The sequence below is a fragment of the Anopheles coluzzii genome, chromosome 3 (assembly GCF_943734685.1).
Source record: "Anopheles coluzzii chromosome 3, AcolN3, whole genome shotgun sequence".
Lineage (NCBI taxonomy): Eukaryota > Metazoa > Arthropoda > Insecta > Diptera > Culicidae > Anopheles > Anopheles coluzzii.
The window spans coordinates 48,849,242-48,874,553 of NC_064671.1; the positions used below are offsets into that span (position 1 = coordinate 48,849,242).

Genomic DNA, 25,312 nt, shown 5'->3' on the forward strand with positions numbered 1-25,312 from the left:
TGTTGCGTTCGAAAGCCGAAAGTGAAGAGAAATGGTCATTGCTGTGCTTGCTCAGAAGATCCGTCCAAAAGGGCATGGGCGGTCAAGTTGAGCATCCTATTTGAAACATGATCAAAGTTCGATACAAACCGAACGAAGAGGCGCAGGTAATAAGATTTCCATTTAGACGACTGCTGGTTGAAAGTGGTCGAGCCGTTTGGTTCAGTTTAATAATAATAAATGGTGCCTAAATATTGTACATCAAAATCACATTTTGGTAGATGCTTTATAATATGCATACGTTGTAGGGGGAATTTATGATTTGCTTTGCGAAACTATTATAGGCTATAGAGTAAACTCAAAAACACAACTTGAAATTAGAAGTTTAGCTAGAATTTTCTATGGTTGAATCTTGTTGGACAAACAACTGTCCACCGAGTGCATTATTCATTTGTGCGATTAAGAGCTTGATTTTTTTTAAATATATATGTAAAAACTTATGTATGTATTTATATGTACAGTAAACTCATGTTTCAAAAGCGTGCACTCACCATCGCTTCCATCGCTAGATTATAATCGTAGTTAGTGTAGCTTACCTGAAAGTACATACAAGTATAAGAAAACAAGTTAGACAACAAAACATACATTTCATACATTATTCACGCAACGTAAAAGCCGTTGAACCTTAGTTAGAGCATAGAACAAACAAAAAACTAAACTAACATCGATCCCATGCCCGGCATTGCGCAATAGCGGTGCTGTTCCGATTCTTCTAAAATCCGTCCAAAATCAGCGTAAAATGAGATGTACCACACTATTCTTCAGCAGAAGTGCAAACATGAGAAAAAACGTGAGCCCGATCGAATTCGTCTAGTGTGAGCCTGTGTGGAGCGAATGTATAGCTCCGGAGGCTGTGCTTCAAAGATGTGTTTCGGTGATTGATCTAGAGCAGATACTACTTGAGCAATGTGGTGGATGTGCTGGAGTGTGTGAAAAATAGTTCAGTTCACTTGCACGGCTAATCAATGATTATCGTTTGCTGTTTGCTCGTATGGTTGGCGCAATCTCACCAGACACGTTTCGCCACACACATCGGTTTAGCAAACGCACCTTTCAGACAAACGGGACTTGTAAAAATATTCGTTCGTTAAATCAAATACGTTGAAGTGGTACACAACGTGTGCTTTATTTGGAACTGGATGGCTTCCAAGTAAAAGAATTGTGATATGTATAATGGGCTACCTTCAATTTAAGCTTTAAAGTTCATTAAATGTTATTTGAATTGAAAGTGACAATTTAAAAGGTCAAAATGGTGTATGAAAAATGTGTTGAAACAATGCCAGTTCCAGGAAATTTAGTTGACCGATATCAATTATTAGGTGAACCTCCAGGGAGTAACACCATGTTGAGGTCTACTGGCAAATGAACCGTCTAACTAGTACTTTTACGTTCCTTTTCCACCAGCAACCAGTAATTTGGGGGAAATTTCATTGAAGCCTCAAAAAATGCAAACTACCATGGTATTTTCGTCCCAGGAAAACCTGCAAGTGGCAACATAATCACCTCTTTGCATTCGAGATTACGTAGCCAAAGTAGGTTGTAGCTATTTCATACGTTCTATACCAGAACCAGAATGGGTGTGTGAAATGGTGGTTACTAGTACAATGAAACAATGTGAACCTTTCTTGGGTTGATACTAAAGTGAGTAGGTCTATGCTTTATATATATATTTTTTTATGTTTCAAATATTATATGCTAATACATTTTATGAATCTGCGAACCGACCCGTGTGTACGTGAGACACAATTTATTGCAGAAAAAAATATCGTCATTTTCAATAAAAATGGCTTTGATATAACTTTCCCGTACACCTGATCGTTCCACATATCACTTCAAGTGCGCTGGAAATCTAATTTGTTTTGTAGTAGCTACATCATGGGACACGTTCCAACCATCATGGCTGAAAAAAACAGCATTGTTTCGGCGTTGGTAAAGGAAAAACAACACATCACCCTCACCCGACATAATATCCAAGCGTCGAAGTGGTGTCAAATTTTTGTGTGTGCGGTTTTTGTGGTCGCGGATGGATAGCACAGTATCATCCTGTAACAACACCACGCCGAAACCACGCATCGATTGAACCACATATCGATCAGGCCAGGTGTCTGCTGGTTTCGCCTTTCGCAGGGTGGGTTGAATTACGTACAAAGCAGAACAACAATTTCAATGAAGTAATAAAACAAACGGAAAAGCGTGGCGTTTTCAAATGTTGTACCGGAAGTAACGTTCTGCATACATTTATTTAAAAGCTTCGCTGTTGTTATATTAAGCGCATTTACTAACATTTAAATCAACGTTAAATAGTACGTCTAGTAAGCATTTTAATTTCTTTCGTTATATCGTTTGGTGTCGATATGCCTTTTTATAAAACGCTGGCTCTATCGGGGGAGCTTGATAGGAGTTATGATTAAACATCTTTTGTGTTATCGAAGGTCCACCCATTTGATAGACCCGGTGCGTGTGTGGTCTACAAAAGCGTCTGTTTCTTGTGACATCTTGCTCCGCTGGTCTTAAACATTACAATCGTTTTCATCGTTCGAAATGTAGGAGGTCCACCGCTAGAGGTGTTTATGAAACGAGTTGGCCGAAAAGTGAGTTGAAAGAACGAAAATAGGAACAAGGAAAAGAATACACCTTCCATTCAACAAGATCAAACCGGTCGCTGTTGGCAACAGAAAAGGGGGAGAAACCCTCCGGCTGGGAGACGTTGTGAAGAAAACGTTAAAGAAACGCGTGCGCTAGCGAGACGCGCGATAACAACATCTTCATTTCAAGCGGTCGGACGCCCCAATGCTAGAGGGTGCAACTGCATGCCACACAGAAACAACACCAATCTTGTACGTCCTCGGCGGTGTTGGATGGTTTGAAAGTGCATTAAAACTTTTGCCCGAAAGCTTTTATGTGTTCATCGTTTATCGACGAGCTGGCCGGTCTCGGCACGCCAGCAGGATGCATTTGTCCAAAACGCTGAAGGAGCTAACTCTTTCTCACTCTCTCTCTCTGTCTGTCTTTCGAGGTGTTGTGTTGTGACTTGTTTATTTTCCATCGTGTTTCACTGCGTGGTCCCTACCAAAGTGGCTTGGTTTTATGGTGGCAGGCAAGGCCAACCGCAACAAAGCTTTACACAAACTTGAACAGAAGGGTGGGCTGGGGGAAACGGAAAACAGTGAAATAAAGCAGACCAACGAAAGCCTCCCATCACGTTTGGCAACGTGTGCGGTTTTTTTGGGGTTTGCATATTTTACCTCTCATTCAAGAGATGTGTATTTCCTCTTCCCAAACCGTCCCGATTCCACCGGCAGTAAATCCCTACTACGAGCAGCTTATTCGCTCTTTATTGGCGCATCCCTAAAATTAGTCCATCGACAGCATCTTGTGCCGCGCCTTCTTCTAAGAAATTAGGGATCGTTCTCGGCTTCGGCGTTCGAGCGCGTTTCATCAACCGGTAAGACCGAAACCGGCGCTTTCATGTGACGCACTCGGGAAGAAAATCCTCGTTCCACAAACTCTCTCGCCCGACACTCTCCACACATTCGGATAACCGTAACGCAGTGATAAAGTGCGGCTGATTTACCTACGCAATAGACGGCACCCGGCGAAAGAGGAAGCTTATTATAGATTAAGGTCGTTCCGGTGCCCTGCCTATGGCGGCGAAGGGTAAAGTGCTATCGAGCTGAGTAAAGTTTGTGGTTAGCATTGTCTCAATATCGTGAGTGGGTGGAAAATTGCTGAGGTTTGTGAGGATCGATCTTACGAGCGTGAACGTCACTTAGCCATCGATAGCCATCGACATTGTTGTAAATCTCAGGTCATCGAGCAATAAATAGCTGATTGAAGCATTCTGAAAACACCCATCACTATTGTCTCACGACGACGGTCAGAACGGTAATTCAGCATCCTTACATGGAAATCCCACTTAGCACAACAAAGCGTAAATGGGTACGGGAATCCCATCACCGGTGCTTTGGCTCTATTTCCGATTACACCAAAATGGTTACGAAGGCTCATAAACGAATGCGGAATCAATGTTTCCTTTATCACCTACACCACCTCGGACAAGGACAGTGGACATGCTTGGGATTGTTTTGCGGAATTTGCTCGTGCAGCATTTCCACCTTACGCCATGACATAAAACACAGAGCTTATGTAGCGGAGTAATGCGGACCGATGTTGTGCGATAGTAGGGAATAACGAATACAAGTAAGGATAGGATGAAATTCCACACACGACCCTGAATATACTGTATTGTGTCGTTGTCAACGTTCAACATTGTTATAACTCTTTTACTCTGCGGATGAACGACAGTATGTAAATAACTTATTTACAGAAAAAGTAATTCATTTGTTCCTTGAAACGACATTTAAACATTTGTTAAAACTTTGCACCACACAGTCTGCGGAATGATGCATATTGTTAATTTTTACTAAATTATCATTTTTCGGCGAGCAGAAGATTGAATTTAGTGGCATTTTTTAAAAATATCTCACATGATTTAATAGAAATAACTCGATCGTGTTTCTACATCGATGCTTTAATGTTATACCATGCCAATACACTCGTAAATTAGCTCTGCTTGAAACAGTTCACAAATAGCAGCTTAAACCTTCATTTTCTATTAAACGACCATATATACGAACGGGTGGAATTTTCAACGAAATGAAAAATCCTCCACTACCTTGCCAGTTCTCTTTAACATGCTCGCCGTTTTCCTTTCGACTGAACCCTTTTCTTGTTCGCTACAAGAAAGGGCTTTCGTAGGCTTCGGTAGCAAGATTACCCTAGGATTTAATGGACAAAGCGTAAATACAGTTGTCGTGCTGGTGGCACCTCACGGAATTATGACAGTCTTCCATCGGCTGTCGTCCCGACGGCTGTGACGCCGGGAAATGAAAAGGATACCGAAGGATAACGCTCAACGCCCGACAAGAGAATGATTATTTAAATCGTGGAAGGATGAAAGGATGAAATTTAATCCAACCCCGGCTTTGCTTTCACCGTGACGCTGTTCGCGCACCAGCGTTGTTGCCAGATGCGGGGTCGGTTGATGGCATTTTTAGGCAGAGCACCTAACGGAGCATATAATTGTCACTGGTGGTTGAAAAAGACCATTTCGCTAACGCCGTCAATCCGATTTACTCCATTCTCTGTTTGTTGCGATGAAGAGGTGAGTGATCTTGTCTCCCCGCGGGAGTCTTGGGGTAATGAAATGGGACAATATTTTGGTTCCTTAATTGACGGGCCGTTATTGAAATTCATATTCAGCTAGCGTAGCGGTAATAACATAACGTAGGATCAATTATTTTGCGGACAATCCCCGCGACAGGTTTAATTACATGTCAACAGCCGCGTCGTTGATTGTGTTTTTAAAGAAAACTATAATTATATTTTCATTTCATAGATAACGGAGGCCACTTTTAGCGTAAAGAATTGTGATAACAGCTTTTTACCCTCAAACTAAAACGAGACTAAAATAGCTCGAAAATATCACACGTTTAGGATAAACGGCAGACAATAAGGAAGCTCCCACGGAGGTGCCGAATGAATCGAAAAGAAACCGCATTATTCGCACGTCCGCTGACCGACGCATGTGAATGTCTCGAACGTGCCACAAATTGTCCTGCAGAAGCTGGAAGCCCGGAAGCCAGGAAGCAATAAACGAGAGTCGTCCGTTTTATTATTCATTGAACGGGTAACATGTGTCATAAAACATATTTCTTCTGCTAGACTCATGAAAATGTAATTTACTATCCCCGTCGTCGTTGACGAAATGCGTACGGAAATTGGGCCAGGTTCTGCAACGTCTGTGGCTATGAATCATTCAGCTTCTTCAATTCAGCCCATCCGCAAAGGTGTATCGAGGGCGCAGAGTACTTAGTCACACCGTGAACGACTTTATTTTATTAAACCATTGTCAGATTGCCGAAACGACGGGGGAACGATGGTGATTCGGAAAATCAACGATCAATTTAACGCACAATGCAACTCAACCAAGAATTGCGGCGCATTCGTCGTTAGATTTTACTATAGCTACCGCAGTTCAGCATATTCAACGGCTAATCGAGTAGTCGTTTGCGTAGCACCGTTTGCGTGCCTTCAGAGCAATCGCAGTACGCAGCAGGTACGGTAGCGAGTTGTCCCATGTGCTTGACGTTCACAGTGCGCTGAACATGAGCAACCGAGTACTCGTCACAACGAACAATGGGGGCCACCACTTCAGTGCCGACGAAAAAGATAAAGGTTGACTAGGTTTTTAGAACCTGGTCCAGCGGTCCCCGCTGGGAAACTTCACAGGACACCATCCGGTGTGGCATAAATGTTCATTCCTTATTAATGAGCACGATTTGGTATTTATGTTACTGCAGTAGTTTGTTCCTTGTGATAGCTTTCGCCATCGTTACTACGACACGACTACGACACGACGTCCTTCTCCTGTACGTCCTGCTCGTTTTTATGTTTTTTTTTTTTGTTTCGCTCGATGCTGGGGTGAAAGTTTGCTACAACCACCTACACTCCACCGTCGCTGCTCGCCTGTGTACAAATGGTGCAACTTTTCGGCGTGCGTACAGTGCGCGTAACCGAAAACGTACCGGCAAATCTCGTGTTTCAAATTTGTCGTCAAATTCACAACACTTTGCTCACCGCGCACAGCAGCAAACGAGCGGAGGAGACTTTTGTCCCATCAGCAGAGCCCACACCTGATGGCTGCCGCCCGCCAGTAGATTTGTTGACACAAAAGTGGGACGGATGGAATGCTGATTGTTTCGACAAATTCGTCAAAAACTTGTTTCATGAACAACAAAATAGGTATCTAGTTTCGAGCATGCGAGCGTAATTCTGAGAGGCGAGCAGAATTGGTGTGTGGGATAAAGTTCACGCCACTCGCTCGAAACATCAAAACATATCACATTTATTTATTGTCGCCCTAATTGATTTGCGTATCAGTCGGCGTGTTATGTTTGAACAGTATCACTAAACCATAAACGTAACCATTCGAAGAAAAACGGATTGCATGTATTGTACAAACAGGGCCGGATCAAATTCAAGACAATCGAAACAGCATATTAATGTTACTACCATTGCTTTGCCGGATTCGTAGGTTGGATCTTGGAAATTGGTTTGTTTGTTTTCACTTATTTTAAGCAATGCGCTTCAGAAAATCGCATAAACAATGCTATCGTAAATGTATGTGGGTGCTATCGAATTAAATCAAGTGGTTCAACGTGTATTTTTTGCAACTTAATTTAAATACGATTAGATTTTAAACCTCAACATTGAACATATATAACTTATAACTTTGCACAGATAAAGCTTCACTAAAAAAAAAACAATAAGCTAATGGTGTGGTACGCCTTCTTTACCGCAAGCACCGCACATTTCCTGCAATATAAATCCCACCCCGACAAACATACGATCTAATTGGAACCACTTCCTATTGCCGGTGCCAGGAAACATTTCACCTACAAGGGTGCAGCATTCAGTTCATCATTTTACTTTGAAATATTCCATTCATTAATCACCTTAGGAGACATCCATCTTGCGCTCCGGTTGCGCCTGGATATAACAACTGTTATTGCATATTTATTCGAAATCCCACACGCTGTTGCAGTGCGCCTCGATGCAGGATTCCCGAGTCCGACTGGAACACACACACACACACCAGCCCGGGAACGCACGGACGGTGCACGGAGCGATGAATGCACGATTTGAATGTGCGCTCAACTCTAACCAACGAACACCACCACGACCGGGACGAACGAACGGGCGGGATACAATCAACGGGAATCGGCGGGAGCGGGAGCTACGGCTCTCTGGAACGCCGGCAATCCCAACAGTGCACTCGGATGCAAATACTGTTATGATTGTTATATGATGCGAGATAATACGCTCGCCTATAGAATGTCAATTACGACTGCATTCAATCTGGAAGATTTATTGCAGTCGCCCGTCCGGCCAGTGCATCAGGACTGAAGAGTCAGACCGGCACCATACGCTAGCTGCAGTAAGACGCCTAGCCGGATAGATGGTGTATGTCAGGCGGTAATTATGTACGACGCACATAATTTGCATTGAAAATGTATCATTTCACGCCCGGCACTGCTTGCCGTTGTCGCACGCTGCCGCTGCATGGATGCGTCCACATGCGGGGTGCATATGTGTTACCAGCGGCCACTGGCAACAGCCGTTATCGTGGCCGAGGTTTCTCTCCAGCAGCGCTTTGCCCTTGATCACGCATCCGGGAAGCAGTCAACCGAGCTGTTGAAACCGGACTGAACTTTGATGTCTAGTTCCCGGTTGTAACTTGACCATGGTGCATTTGCCGATTCATAGTAATTTGGGTCAATGTAGCATCTCTCTCCATCGTTCTCTGCCAGGGTAAATCGTCGAGCGTACGGAAAAGTGGCGAGCAAAAGGATGATGAAAATGGGGAAAAGAAATATATCTTAGCATCCGGTACAGTACACGTTGTTAACATATGTAAACATTAATTCAAGCAACGGGAACTAATTTAATCATGCCTAATAGTACTCGACAAAGTTTGTCTTTCGCTGCGAACGAAGCTAATAAACTTTTGGTACCATACTGTTTTGTTTGTTTTGATTGTTTGTAGAATAGGGGACTGCTTTTGTTAAGGTACCTATCACAGAAATGTTAGAGATAATCGCAGAATTGCAAATGCGTTAGAAATTATAAATGCGTCACCTTATTTTTTGCAAAAAATGCTTTCCAACATATTTCACAAAGGCTTGAATCATATGTATAAGAAACAAATGACGGATTCATTCATCGCAAATCCCATGTAAATATCAAATGCAAATCTCTGCTAATTGATCCTTGTATAAGAAAAATCAAATAACGGAAAATTTAATACCTTCGTCATTTTAACGAGCAAAATTCCGTCCATCAATGTAATGGACTTTGCATGAGATATGAAACACATTCATACGTAAATACACACACACACATACACCCAAAAGCGCATTTCAGTCCGGCTTACCATAAGGTTAGGTTGCTAGTGCTGCCTACGGTGTACCGGGAAGATACGAATCGTCGTACCAACCCGTATCTTTCCTTTTCGTTGCTACAACTTTTAAGCTCGCTCCAAGAAGCCACTCGCAACGTGAACGCGCCTCTCCCCCCGCTGTGCAACGAGCACTTAGACGAAATTCTATGCACACATGATGCGCACATGTGTGCGAAACCCGGATGGAGTCAGGATAATGGTCGTAATACATAATAATAAGACTTTAAAGAATCCCTCGAGAGTGTCGATTGTCTGCGTTGCTAGCGAAATCCCCAGCAAAACTCGGAAACTCTCCAGAAAGACTCGGAATTTGTAGAAAGAGACTGGGTGTGCCAGATTTATTCACGAAAGTAAAAGACAGCAGCCAACAGTTCGACAAATGTTGGTGGATGGAAGTTTAGAAAAAGACGTTGTCTAAAAATATAGCAAATTTTTATTTATTTTAAGGAATAGTTAACCAGAAACATAATGCAGAAGGTTACTGGATGGAAAGTGTACGAAAAACAGTAATAACAGTTTTTTAATTATTAAAAATGTAAGCATTATACATAACAAGTTTGGTTCCTCACAGGTTCATCATTCCTGTGTAATGACGTTTGGTAGTTTCAGTACTTTTTCCGGAGCTAAATTTTCCCATCTGTTTCCATCCGGTTCGACATTCTCCACCACTGTCTCATAAGCATGGTTACGAGTACCACTTGCGTTTATCATAGGCGTACTAACCAATACTACTAAAAAGACTCTAACTATCCATCTTTTCGTACGGTGCTGTGGTATTATTCTGTTTTCTTTACCAGCATATGTCTCATAGTCTACCGAATGAGCTACGCCCTTAGGCAAAATAAGGCTTGGGAATGGTGCTCTTCGCTACCCAAACCATTCATTGTTGCGTGCCGGAAAAATTCACAAAACAGTACCATATGCGACTTCCTTTTTGTGGCGCATCTCCGCTCCATCAAATCCCGCAACACGATTGCTTGAGCACGCTTTCGAGCGCATTTGTGCTGTATGGCATCTCCGTACCGTACCTGCCCTGCCGCAGAAATAAAACTTATCCTGCAGATGGTTTCGTTATAAACCAAGTCACTCGGTTTTTATGCATGCATATGATTTGCTCAGTAAATAACTGAAGTGATTGTTTTGTTATTACAAAATACAAGCAACACATTGAACTGAAATTGCTTATTAGTTGTAACAGCCCATCAAAAGTATTATATTGATTTTTGAAAGTTTTTTTGTTGTTTTTTTTATTTCAACAATCATGCTCGTAATCTCACCGGCTAAGTGTTATTCAAAACAATGTAGGGTTGTTTGTTTTTTCTCAATGGTAGGGGCTTTGCTGTTAATTCACTAGATATTGCTATTTTAGCTCAACACTTTGTGTAGCGAGAGGGGTCGCGATAATGTAATGAAAAGAAGAGTGAAGCTGTGCGATTTTCTCCCGTTATCATGTTTCCACCTTTATTCCGGGGTGGGGGTTATCATGTTTCCGCCTTAGGCATGCGACTTTATAGCTGTGGTGAAAAATGTAAGAGCTTTGATTTTGGAGTTTTTCTTCTGTGTACTATTTCCAACGTTGTGGCCTCCAATCGTCATCACCACCACCATCGTCATTATCATCATTTGCACGGAGAAAGTGCGAAGCAATGCATTGCCCCCGATACCTACATCAAAATGTTTTAGGCGCAGCGGCGGCACCATTCCTTGCGCGCCAGTAATTTGTTATCAAAGGTAAAGTTTACGGTTTCGCTGTCGTAGAATCATGTTAACGTCAGAAAGCCAACAGGCGCATCGTTCTAGAAACATTAACCGTTGGAATCATATTAACTGAAAGAATGTAAACCAGTACGTTCCGGAGCGTGTATACCCGGTACACCTCAACAAAAGGAAAGTTGTTTCGCGGTAAAAGCACTTGAGTGGGATGAAACCAGACGCAGTCGTTAAACAAGAAATTAGCAGCTATTCATGCTTACACAATTCATTATAAATTAGTGTAGAGTTAATTTTTTTAAGTTGTTTACGATAAGCTACATTTAATGTAAGCTTTTAGCTGAACAACTTCACTAGCTTAACAAACGACTTATATTAAACCAAAAAGGATTTTAACTCAGCTTAACAGATGACAGCCATGATTGTCAATTAATTTATGAACATTCGCAATGGGAATCCCAAAAGGACAAAATGTTTTTCCAGGTGTTTACCATGTGTTTCTTCCTCTGAAATTCATCCTCTGGCGTACAACGTTGTATCATTCTAGCTCGAACCATTTGAGCTATTTTGAATGGATAATCATTTTGCCATTTTAAAGCTGCTGCTCACGATTAACTTGTCAGCCGGGACAAATCAAAACCGTTGCCGTAAGATGCACAAACAACTTCACAAACACTGACGGGCAATTGGTAGAGCAAAGTTTTCAAAGCAAAACTAATGATGGTGGGAATCTCATAAATCAAAAATTTCGTGATGAAATAATTAACGAACGGATGACCAGAATCAGGCGCAAAAGAAAGCGAAACACACAATTTGCCGAAAAAGTTACCCATGCTAATAAAACATCAGCCCATGCCGAAGGGATGACCTTTGCGGCTCAACTTAAAAACCTGCGGCTCTTTCTCACTTTCTGCTCCTGTTCCGTGCTTCCTGTGCTGAAAGCGTGTGCGGAAGCAAACGGTGGAAAATCTGAAAGCGCCAAAAGTTGATCGGAAAATTCTTCAACATTTATTAAAATTTATAAGATTTTTATTAGGCCCCTTTGCTTCGCGGATTATGCTGCTGCTGTTTTTTTTTTTTTTTTTTTTTTTTGACAGTGCTTTGTTCTTTGGCAAAGAAATTAATTATAAATCTTATTGTTTGCAAACCTCTCCTGCTGGCACCGGCTTTTGCAATCTTCCGCCTCGTGCAGTGTAGGCTTGATCGGGTACAGTAGGCATCCTTGACTGATGATGAAAGATTTTTTTCTTCCACCGGTTCGGCTCTACCGAGCATTAATGGCTGTCGGGCAGTGAGGAACAATCGAGCCCTTGAGAACAATCTCTTTGGTGGTGTTTTCGTACGCCGTGGAGAGAAAGTAAAACAATGAATCTCAACAAGGTACGGCCGTGGCACAACAGCGTGAACAAATTCGCATATCGTAAAATATATAACAATTTGCATAATTTATTTTGATCCATTAGCGCAATCATTGCTGGAATTTAAAACTTTTTGCGCTTTTCTTTGGACACGCCAGGCACAACATAAGGGTGGTGCGTGAAGCATTAGGTGTGATGCTACTAGCAACATGTTGTTGCGGAGCATTTTAAGCATACACAGCTTATGAATTTTTGTGTATCATCGAGTAAAAATTATAGAAGATTTAACGTAAATGGTTGTTTTTACTCAGGAAGGACGGCTTTGCCGTATTGCTTAAATTAATGACATTTTCATAACCTTCTAATTTTAAAAGAAAGCCATACAAATATTTGCTCCGGTAGTCACAGGATAAAGGACACTGATAAGAACTCAAATTTATATTTGCGTATAGTTTTCTCAGAATAAAAACAAACCCTTTACTTCATGTTATCAAGACAAGCTCAGAGCATTAATCTACTTTGCTCAATTATACCTTTTCTAGCGAATAATTCAACACATGTAATGAAGAAAGCTTATGCATCAGCCAGTTCAACATACTTGTACGCTACAACTTTAAACGACGAGCAAATGCCCAAGTTGAAACTAGAGATCGATGAACGTAATAGGTTGTATAAAATTAAATTTTAAAAATTCATCCTACCTACGTGAGCACTTTTAAAGCGAGCCCCAACGATGAACTAGAGTGTTTAGAGAAGGTTTTTCTTTCTTTCCAGCTGTTTTCACTTAGTTTCAGCCGGAGAGTTCACTCTACAGGAACCCTTCATTTGAAGGTATCGTACGGGAATAAATAAAAAGGAAAACGAAACACAACGTTGCGAACGGTTCACAGGACTGGCACCAAAATGAAAGATTCGTGTATCCGTGTCCGCTGCTTCTTTTCGAATGTCTACATCCCCTACTTCTTTACGCCATTTCGAACGTGAAAAGCTCAAAGGGCTGCTCCTTTATTTTCAGCCCCAGTGACTCTGAGTTTCTGTTGAGTGTATATTAGTGTTAGGGTGGCGTGTTTTACTCAGTTTTCGTGTTATTTTTTTTTCACTGTATGATCTGATGAAGGATTTGAGAAGCTGCTCTAGATTCGCAAGCTCCAACTTGAGGTGCAAAAAGGGGAAATGTAGCAAACCAATTGGATACAGTTGAGAAGCTCCTTTTCAATTTTTTGCACGGAATATGGAAGGCAAGAATAAACAAATACTAAGCCCAGTCAAAGATAAGGTAAATCCGTTTTAGCCAGTTGAAGCATCTCATGCTGTTAAAATCAATATCAAATGCTGATGTAGTATAAACTTCACAAACAAAAAGTAAAGTGATTTTATTCTCTGAAAATGTGATTAAAATACAATTGTTTAGTTCAATTTGAACTTCTATTCAACTTCAATTTCGTTCTACTCGATTTCAGGAAACTATGTGACTTTACTTGTTCTTGTGAAGGAACTCCGGTTCATTGAATCCGGAGTGTTGTAATATTAATAATCGCTATTAAACTACCATTCTTTAGCAGACCATTCGTCGCACATAATGAAACCCTACGCAGACAATCTACTTAATGGATCTTAATGTGCGGAATCTAGTTGCGTCAAAACGAGACGAGAATTTGAAATCAAAGTATTGCTGTATTTAGGAAAAATATTGTTTTCATTGTAGTTTCTATATGTTTGGTATTGTTAAGGCTAGTAAACATACATTTAAATTAGAATAAGGCTACAAACCTATTGATGAAAATTGTGCTGTTAGTAACAGCCAGTCAAATATCTTAGAGCAATATATAAGAAGAAGTGAATATTTTGTGAATTATGATTTGAACAATGAGTTCTTGAATTATTCAGACGAGGCTTTTGATAAACATATTAATACTTATAAGACATAATTTCTCACTATTTACATAAAATAAATGCCAAAACGCCTTTTCCAACTGCACATTAACACGCATACATTAGTTGTGTTTTATAACCAACACGGAACTATGAGGTAGAATCCTCCAAATCCTCCAAAATTAGTCCTTACCACGAAACCACTAACCGCAGGAAAAGAATAGCAACGATACTGGCTATGCTTTGCAAACACAATCACCATGACCATCTTCTATCGATCGATAGATATTACAATTATTTTAAAGATTAGTCATCCAAATGAAAAAATCTCTTGAATTTGAAGTGTTTTCGGCAAAGTTAACATCCTTTGGCTTTGAAATATAAACAAAAAAATAAACCCTAAGAAACGTGCTTAAGGGACCTGTATTATTTCATTCTACTTTTACAGACAGGTAAGCTTTTGTGAAAAACTTGAGGTGAAACAAAGCTTTTTTAAATGTTTTACTGTCAGCAGCTGAAGTAAATAAGCATTCAGTTATATCTATACAAATCTTTACCATTTGAAACTATTTCTCTTCCAAATGCTACAATTTTCAACCAATTACTCTTTACGGTGCAGAAACGTCCTATGACTGTGAAAATTGGCATGGTACGGAAATAAAAGAAAATCCGCCGCCCTCAGCAGAAAGAAACCACATCAATGCCCTGTTGTGACATTGCATTTTATATAATCACAACACCGACAACAAAACACATTCGACCATTACAACCAACACAGAACGCTGCAAAGAGCGGAAAAACGAGTAGCCACGAGGCCGTCCCACCCTGCAGGCGCACCATTTGTCGCACCAAACTCCGGACGAAGTGGTAACGGGACATCGGTTTGCCACAGAGCGGAAGTTGTCTGAAACACTTCGCCAGCGAATAGGCTTGCAGTGGGGTTCGCTACGAGCGGGGCCAAGAATTACTCCACGTTCAATCCAATTGACTCCGATTGAATGTGGTTGGCACTATTGCAATAGCGTCTTCGACGGCCGATTTGACCGCGAGGGGTATTGCGTTTTTTTGTTGTTGTGGTTGTTGTACGTTTGCTTTACTCGGCGAGAAAACGAGTTCCTTTCCTTGAGGCGCTTTATGAAATTAGATCACGATGTATTACCCATTGAAAACCGGTTAAAATTGCTCGTTTTATCCGTACATGTAGTGGCTCAACATCGATAGTAGTACGTGCTTGAGGTGTAGCAGTATAGTGCACGATATTTTTGAGTTTAATTTACTCTTGTTATACATTGATTTACCATTTGCATGTTAGAATGTGTGTTTTTTCTACTAATGACATCGTTCTTCTACTATTGACATGAATTGTTTAAAAAAATATAACAATATTTAATCTTTAAATTTTTTTACAGACATTTAGTAAGTATGTTGTTTTGTGTTGTCGTCGATTAGATTACATATTGCTTATCGTATGTACGTAGGTGAGAGGTTTAATTTGTGAGAAAAATGCACTTCTCTCCCGGATGTTTCATGTTTTGACATTTATGTGTTTTTTTAACTGAGAATCACTCCAGTTAGCGAACTTCCAGTAAAAAAAACTCCAATAAAACACATCCAGTTAGCGGTCACCTACTGTATTTATTGAAATATAAATATTTTATTATTAGAAATAGAACAGGCTTACATGAATTGCATGGGATAGTTTATAAAAATTGCACACTTGAACAAAAATATGATTTCGTAATATATTTTGACCCTTCTAATAAGCTTAATGTACTAAACTTACTGTACTGTACGGGTTTTGTACAGCGTACCCATTGTCCTCCAAGGCTCTTCTGTGCAGTCCAGTCACACTTCACTGCTCGCACGCTTTTCTCAAAGATCTCGGGAACAGGGAAAATCAATCATGCACCAATTGATCCGGCAAACATTCATCGAACCTCCAATCAACCGGAGAAAATGCTTAATCGACATCGGTCCTGGGATTTTCCTTGTGAAGTGGTTATCAGAACTTCACCCATAACCCAAACCAACCCAAATCAACCCGTACACGTATCGCCGACTGAAGCCATGTGTACGCGTAAACGCACACAGAGCCCGCCGTCTCCCAGGATGTGAAGTGCCTGGCCAGAAGATATTGCCTTGACCGATGGCAGCAAGGCCCGTTGGGCGGTTGAGAAAAATCGACCCCATCGTTGGGCATGGTTTGTGCCGCTGTTCTCATATCTAGCTACCTGGAATAATTTGTATGTGTTTGTGCGTGATTGGAGCCGATTGTCATGCATGTACACCTTTTAGTGTCCGATACACCCAACCCTCGACGGCCATCAAGTCGAGCATGGTGGAAAAAGGTGGTTCACGCTTCGGGGAAAATTCATCACAACCTCCTCACCCTTCGTAGAGGATTACAGAGTGTTGCTACAGCTGGGATAGCACAGGTGAAGCGGCTTCCCGTTGTTCCTGTTAGAACGAGATATTAACGCTATCTACGTGCGGCCATGCTGACGTGCAAAGATGAAACGACGGCACATTTGCTTCCGTTTTTGCTTACTAGGCACACACAAAATGAAGGGCCGAGGAAAAAACCACACCCCATTAGTCGAACGGAAGCGCCTGCATGGGCCAGATCACACAAAGGCTCTTTCGACGAGGTGAATACGACTTGCACTTCAATCTCGACACGATTCCGGGAAGAATGTCAAAGCTGATATGCGTTTCTCCCAGTGGAATTTGATAAGATCTTTAGGGGAAAAAAGTATGCAAACGATTGCCAAATGGCGTAGCGGCGTATTTTACGTGTATGTGTTTGTTTGTTTGTTTGGTCAGTTTCTTTTTTGTTTTAACTGCAAGGACTCAACGAACACGTTCTAGGCGATCGTTTGCTTCAACATTGAACAACAGCACACTTGAAGCACACACGGACATGGCGAAATTATCGGTCATCTAGTCGCTGCCAAGTCGACTGGCTTGACGGCAACGATCAATAGGATGTATTGTGCTGGTGGCAAAGGACGGTTTTGTACGATGCAAGCAAAGTTTCATAGACCTAGGCAGCAAAAGCTTAGTGATGGTTGCAAAAAATGTTCCACAGAGCTTCCAGCAGGAAAATGACGCTCACAACTACTTCACGCGCAAAAAACAAGACGGCTCGGTTTTAGAGGCAAAAACAAAGTCAAACGAGCTCTTAACACACAGCTCAGGATATCAGAAACAAGGTAAAAGCATCCGACGAATCCGTCACCTCCTTTTTTCGTCCCCAACGACGCCAATACATCCCTCTATACCCCGGGGTGCGTAGAACTGGTGGGACAAAAATGGCTAACCGGAAGGCAGACAAGCTTATGCAAATTTCGGAAGCAATCGACGGGCTTGTTGCGCAATCTGTCGTCCGTTGGAATGAGGCTTTTGGCACGCTTTTGTTTACTTTCCTTATAGGCGCAAAGTATGCTCGATGCTTCATGACGTCATGGCGATAACTCCTTTTGTTGTGCAAAAATGATTCACAGAACATTTTCCCCGAGAGATTCGAACAATATGCTCACAGGCCGTAATAGCGCTATATCAGAAGTGTTTAAATGTCCACTTTTGCTTGAGCTTTAGGCTGAAACAAACGTTTTTTGTTACTTTATCTAGTTAATACAAGCGCCCAAGATTATTTTGAAACACAAAATGTAAGGCACACGCACAACAAGAAACGATCCAAAAATAAAGCTCAATGCTATGGAGACTTAACTTTAGCATTCGCCGGAAGTCTCGTCGCAGCTGCGTGCGAAATTGGAAGAGTGCTTTCCTGCAACAGGGTCTTATGGGTAGATTTTCTCGGAAACAAGTGATGAGAAAAGTTCCTGTTGATTTAACGCGGTATCGACTGCATCATTTACATCGATGGGATCGAGAGGGAGCGATGTTGTCTAACAACACTCACCCGTTCCTACATGAACGTATCTTTTTCTTCTTTGCTCGGCGTACCGGCGGGCTCGTTGGATCGGCGGTTCCGCAAGCCGCTCGTATTAATTCCAATTACACCTAAGCCCGTAGTCCGTAGTCTCTCGGCGACGCAGCAGGAATACCAATCAACTAGCTGTAAATCCTTATCGCAAATTGGTCACCTTCCTTTTGCGAGCGAAAAGCCAAGCTGTCCATCCGCATCGGTGTCAAGCAACTCACCGGAGGGTGATCCTTTTCTCGCCCGCTGCCCTTCCCGCCGGCTCCTCGTTATCCTGTTTTATTTCAAACAAACACATACTTGCTACCACTGTTCTCCACACCGAGAAGGTACAAATTTATCCGACTAACTGAAATTGATATTGATACGGTCGAGCTTTAATCAAGCGAAGTGTTCAATGGAGAGAAAATGGGAGATAATCGGTCCGCCCAAGAAGTGCGTCTTCCCAAAGGACACGCGCATGTGGGTCTCGACCAAAAGCTTAACCTTTGCTGGTATAAGAACCAGTCTGGTTTGCTACAGATGAACGTGCACTGACGAGCAGTACCGAATGCTGTTGATGGTCTGCGGCGGTCCAAGCCCACGGCGGTTTTTTTTTTTCTTTTTTCATCCTTAACATGATGTTGAATAATCCTTCCCCGCCAAGTCAGGATCAAGTCAGTGAATTTCGGCGGAAAGCAGGGTTCGATAAACTAATAAAGTGAGTCAAAAGTAAATTTATTGCAGAAACCTGCCTCACGAAGAGCCTTGGAGCCTGATGAAGATATAAGAGCGAATAAGAAAGCCATCAAGAGGGACAACCTACGCAGTAGTGGCGCACAGTGCGGTTGCCATTAGGATGGAACAATAAATCCTTCGAATACAGAATGCAATCTTTATGGTCTTTAAACGAATAACGGAATAATATGCCTGTGCAAAAGGTAAATCATTGAGCATGTCTTTGTATTAAATATTACCTTATCAGTACCGAAGTGCACAAACCCGATTCGACAAAATAAGGTATTGATGTTTGGATTCCACTTTAATGTGGAATTATTTCGTATAAAGGATTGCTTTGAAATTTTATCATATCCTTATAAACCTCAATTCCTTGTCGTAATCAATGTCTATGGATGTGTGCACCGGCTGATTACTCTTAGGAGAGTATAAAAACTCTTTGCTTTCGTTCATTTGTTTTGACCCAAAAACTTTGCGCACCATTCGGTACCACAGTTCCGTTCAAATCTCAGCTATTCCGGGTCATGCTCTTCGAGATGTAAGATTGCATGAGAGGTCATTCGCATTTGCCGTGGTGTGGAAGCTCACCTCACGGAAGAAAGGAAACGCCCGAGCGGTTTCAAGTTTTTCGAAAATATCCAGCGCAAGCCGTAACCATGTTTGGCTCATCGGCCATCGGGTAGTAGACCAAAGTTTTGCAGGTCAGAAAGGAAATTCAATAAATCATTTTTATTGCCACCGTGAGAGAGACGCCAAAAAGAACCCGTCGCTGTCCCAAAGATACTTCAAACTTGGATGCCTTTTTGTTTTTCCTCCGGTAAACCCTCCGGATTCAACTTTGTCCCTTGTGTTCGTGATCTAAAGGGCACGTAGTTGATGGAAAAAGATTGACAAAAAAATCAATTAACCCTCCTTTTTAAAATTCAAACGGCAATTAATGTATATAAGGTCCCAGTTTTATCAATCATGTGCAAGATGATCGGTGTTTTCCATCATAAAAAAGGGCATATTTTAGTAATTGATTTTTTGCCTTATTTTAATATTGATATTAAAACCAATGCCTTTTTCAGCATTGAAACTTATAGAAGTTGTAATTACGATGTGTATTGATCGGGTAAATGTATTAATGATGATGATGATGATGATCAATTCAAGATATATTTAGCACTTATAGCAATATTGACAAGTGCAAAGATGCAATTTTTCAACCTATTGAGAATTATTAAAGTTAAAGCCTTCTATCTAAAGCAACGTATTCTTAACGCATTAATATGTATTAATTAATAAAACTTGGAACATACATTTATACAGTCCATATTGTTAACATACCTTGACGCAATTAATGATAATTTAAGCCACTCCCATCTGTTGTATTGGTGCAAATAGACCAGAAATTAGAATCTCAGAAGCCATATGGAATGAACCTCCAGCGAACAGTTAACGAGTTTCGCGCCACACAAATCTGTGGAAGCCCATTAGCGACGGTCATTATAATGTTCATTTTAATTTCAATTAGCGATTGCCATGCTAAACCGTTTGCAAAACGCATTGAAGCGCTAAAGAACGCGATTGGAGCAACTGGAACAGAAACTAGGGCAAATATCCTTCTTCTGCCCACCAGCCGTTGAAAAACGCCTCCTCCAGGAACACGTGGGAGGTGAAATAAGCAGTGCGGTTGTTTTTTTATGGTTTAAAGTAAATAGCCGTTAATGACTGTGTCGTAGGAAAGGAGTTATCGAAGTTGGTAAGGACATTTAAAAAATAAATCAAACGACGAGGATGATGGTAGGAGTTTTAATTTTTCATCTTGCTTATGACAGTTTTGCTGCTGCAATATCAATTAATGATCGATAATCACCATCGCTGCCCCTTTTCCCAGGACACGCCAATTTCATCGCCTCCCATTCTGGCAAAGGTTGGTTTTCCTCGTTCCGATTCAGTAGCCAAAATTCACAAGCACGATACGTTAGTGAAGAAATGGTGCAAAGCATAGTGGAAAAATGACGACATAATTGGATGCACTTTTAATTGGATCGAATGAAGCTGTAATCTCCATTCAGCATCGATCAGTGTATGTACGCCTGCAGCAAGTTGTTATGCTGTGGAGCGAATGTGTATAATTTTGTATTAATTGATGTTATAACCCACCCTGTAAATGGAAAATGATTCACGAATATTGTAACATAAATCATTTGAACAGTAATCGCGCCAAATTTTTATCGTTTTTGTTTCTTAACAAAAATGTAGTATTGCTTATCGCAATACGCCCAAATGAACATTTTTTTATCCCAGTGTGTTCCAATAGAGTAAAAACATACACAGTTCAGTTCCTTTTACCCATTGCGCTTTAACTCGCTTTGTTACAGAAATAAGTAAACTGTACTCACCTTGTATAGTGACCAAGTTTCTGCGGAAGCAGTTCATTGTTGTTTCCGATTATCCACACCTTGCATCGACGTATCACAATGCGTATGCTGCTGGCGTTTCCCTTGCTGATTGCGCTCGATGGTTTTTTTAATGTATTTATTTTACGTTTTTCCCCAATCCCACCTTCACTCCCTTATGTCCTGTTGGCCAAGGGACTCCTCGGCCACGGCGGGAAATGAAGGGCAAGCGGAGGAAAGAGTTGATCAATTTTTTAAATTTGCCCGCGATAATTGGTTCGAAAATGGTTGATGCCACACATAAAAAAGCATCAACACACCATCATCGCGGTATCGCCGAAAGGTGCTGCACACTGCCGCTGCCTCCGTGTCTGCATGCACTGCCACCGAGCCACGTGTATTCACCAGGTGAGTAAAATAATTCCGGTTTATTCTTTGCTGCTGCAAACAGACACCGCTCTAGAGGAAACACGACCCTGATCGTATGCACCTCGATACAATACACAAATAGCCGGCACGGTACACGATCGATTTTTCATGGATAATTATTTATGTGACACAATGATTCAATAATCAACATTTCGGCATTTATTTCACCGGCAGCAAGGTGGAAAACAAAACGAAGCACAAGCGCAAGAATGTGCACAACGAATTTCACACCGACTTTTTCCCCCAACTATCTGTTGTACTTTTGTGTATTTTTACTATTTCCACGGTTTTCCACGCACACTCGCAATTAACGATGCTTTTGGCAATGCTTTTTTCACACACTATCTCATCGAACCAATTGATTCAGAGCACGAGCAGCACCAATCTGAGCTAGTAACACCTGCCTCATTAATTTAACCCGCCGGCATACACGCCGATATGATATGGCCGCCCAATGCTGATATCGACGAATGCGACACGATGATGACCGCACGCCACTAACTTTGGCTATGGATGGTTTTCGTATATCGAATGGTCGCTTTGCAGCAAATTTACTGTAGGCGAACTATTATGCACCGAATCCGGAATCGCTGTGACGTCATTTTTGTATTAGAACTCGCGCACTATTTTCCGCACCTTTTCAACCACTTGCAAACCACTGAATGCTTTATCACGCACGGATCACTCGCGAGAGAGAACACCCGTAAACGGTGGCTAAATCCAATCATGCATAAATTTTGCACAGACTGCACCACGTGAAAAGAGACATAAGGGGGAAAAATATAAATAACATTATAAGAGGGAAAATAATTCACAATATTGTTAATTAAAACATCATTATTAATTCATCAGGTGTAAGCCTTCGATAAACACACACACACATACACAAACGGCAAGTGAGCCGGCCGTCACCGGGACATGGAACACGTTCGTAACTGTGACGTCTTCCGATCTCCTCGCACTATTGCTTAACTCGCTTTCACTCTCTCTTTCTCTCTCTATGCTGCTCTCTCGATCCAGCACACAGTTTCCACCGATGATGGTGCAATCATTGTACACTCCCTGTTTCCGAACGCTTTTGTCACTCGGTCGACTAGTCGCCGTGGTGTTCCGGCCACAGACCACCTTTACTCCACACCCTGCGACCATTCACCGCACACCGTAAAATGCAGTGTGTTTTTCCACCACATGTATACGTGCATCGGTTTGCTCGTTGAAATGCAGCAAGCGTGCAGATTTTCCGGAGCACGAGTTCAATTTTTGTGTAATCAACATAATTATCGCTTCTCGACTTGCATGCATTGCAGCACCGAACGGTTGTGTGTGTGTGTGTTAATTCTGTTTGTTTTCGCTCATTTGTTTTCATACACTTATGGCAGAATTAATCACTTTGCCATCCGTTTGGTTGAGATTATTTGAGGATAATCTTGGGGGAGAGGCCATGGAGTATCGTTTTATGTTGATGAAAAGAACTTCATATGGAACAATGTTTGATTATTGGTCCTTGCAATAATAGGTATTTTCAGAAGAGAAAAAATTAAACTATTGGAGTGCCGAAATACATTTCCTTTCACAATTATCAGGTTCCTGATGCAACCCAAAATAATCAACATTCGTTACAACCACTATGATAGGGTAGAACTGCAACAGATCACTTGCAAACCGATTCTTGAAACACATAAACAATCACAATGTTTGCCTTGTGAAAAGCGGACTCGGAAATACTAAGACCGTTGAAAAAAAAAACACTACACACAAAAACACATTCTGCACAAAACCACGTACATCTGATTATACGCAGATGCCGGAGAATACGAAGGTACGACAAGCTTCACAAAACAAAAAAACACAGACATACACACACATACACTACTGCAGCACACCGAGTTCAAACACTTCAGATGACAGTTCGGCTTCAAAGCAATGCTGCATCTCAGTACTCGAGAAAACAATGAGCAATCCCGTGCAACAAAGTGTGCCGTTTTTCCGGAAGTTTTCCCATCAATCATACTTAGGTCCTTCTCGGTTTTCATGCCTGCCACCGGATGATAGTCGTCCGGTTTCTTCGAGGGCATTACATTTTCGGAGGTTTTGTCTGGTCACGTCACGGCAAGTGTAGCACGGGGAATAAAGCATGCTCTCTCGTCTTTTATACAAAAAGAACACGTTTTTAACAAACGAACGAATTCACATGATGGTTCTGATGTTTTGCCATTTTATTAGCCACACAGCGAACACAATCACAGATAGGCACGAGTTAGCATTTGTTTGAATTGAACCATTTTCGCTTGCACACAGCGCACAACCCAATGCTGGATATAACTTACGGACACTTCTTTTATACGAAAAAGCACAAATTCATGATTTCACTGTAAACGTATCACCTACGCACTTAATGTTGCATTTAATTCCTAAAATATCGCCCCCTTTTTTGTCCTCCCCCGAGTGGGTGTATCGAAGATTGCTCCAGGTGAGGCTGTATTTACGTACGCACACTGGCCGTTAAAGACGTGCGGTGATCTCACGTTTTTATGCTGGGCTTCGAACGAACGCACCAGTCCTCTTGCAGCAACGAACGAACGCCAAAAACAAACTGAACGCGCGAGCGAAAACATACGACGTGCGAAGCGCGGTGTCGAACCGTGTTTGCCGAGAGAGCCAAGAGCGAAAACATTGAAATGGAGAGAAGTTATGCTCTCGATTATGCTCGGCAGTTCTATGGTCGGCTGAGTTATGCACAGGTTTTGGTGAGTTGCAGCTCTCTACAACATAAATCAGTTGATATTCAATAAATACCGTGATATTTAAGAATGACGTTAATTTTAATGTATTTTTTTGTTATTAAATTAAAGTTACATTACACCCATTTTGAACTAAAGATATCATTTTATCAATTCATTCATTTTAAGTTTCGGCAATAGCTTATTCTTCGGTGCTCAGTCTCATTCTCCCCGTGAAAATGAGAAAAAACCAGCCCTAACAAACAGATTTACTCAAAGAGTTGCCCAACAACAAAACTAAGGGTGAGAGTTTATTTTTTGCATTTTTTGAACCGTTTTATTTTTTAACCATGTGAGTTGAAACAACTATAACGATCATTTGAAATTATTCGTTATCTTCAAACGGAGTTGAAATAAGTCTCAAATTTTCGTCATTTTGACATCTACTTTTAGGTTTCAAGATCAAAAATAATTTACATTGTTACAGCTATTATACAAGCCAATCAAAAATCAATGATTTGTTATATCAACATACAATTTCAATATTTAAACCTAGATGATACGAACATATTGCTGCCAACCCTGCAGTGAGTGGTTCTCATTCTCTCTCTTACCATTCAAAGCGTTACTCTCACGTTTGCCGGTAGGACTCATGAGCGAGACTCTGGCAGTGTTGCCAGCCAGCCGCCTCTCGATATCAACTGACCCTTTGAGATCCGTTCGGTAAAACGTGAGATGGTAAAAGAGAGTAAGACCAACGTGAGTTTTTCCCGCTTTTTTCTCCAAAGCATGGCAAACTACCACCCACAAACGGAGTATGAAACGCACTCAAACGATGGAAAACGCTGACCAATATGCGAATAAATCTGATTGAACCGTCTCCATCCGTTTTTCGTTCTACACTTGCGATCGATTCTTGTAATCGAGTTATTATCGAAGAAACTGTACCTCCATCGCTATCGGCAGCATTTGTTTCACAGGCTATCTGGTGTAAATGAAGAAAGTTACAAACTGCATAGCAAATGGAACGAATTTTGCTACATTTACCACCCGTCCCTTCTGATAGTAATGATAATTTGATTGAAAATTGTATTATTGGTCGTTTTTCTTTCCATCGC

General features: G+C 41.4%; 1 protein-coding gene across 5 annotated transcripts in view; it reads right to left on the reverse strand.

Moving 5' to 3' along the window:
• The window catches only part of LOC120955143 (hemicentin-1-like), a 155,236-nt gene extending 131,163 nt beyond the window's left edge, over positions 1–24,073 (reverse strand). The window contains exons 1-2 of one of the 5 annotated variants that reach the window (XM_040375681.2): positions 23,802–24,073; positions 21,049–22,220 (exon numbers count right to left, since the gene is read on the reverse strand). In XM_040375681.2, coding sequence (XP_040231615.2) covers positions 21,049–21,085 — 37 coding nt within the window. In that variant the 5' untranslated portion in view covers positions 21,086–22,220; positions 23,802–24,073. The remainder of the gene's footprint in view (positions 1–21,048; positions 22,221–23,801) is intronic. The other 4 variants (XM_040375686.2, XM_040375685.2, XM_040375684.2 and 1 more) reach the window with 4 other exon arrangements.
• Between the last annotated feature and the right edge of the window lie 1,239 nt (positions 24,074–25,312).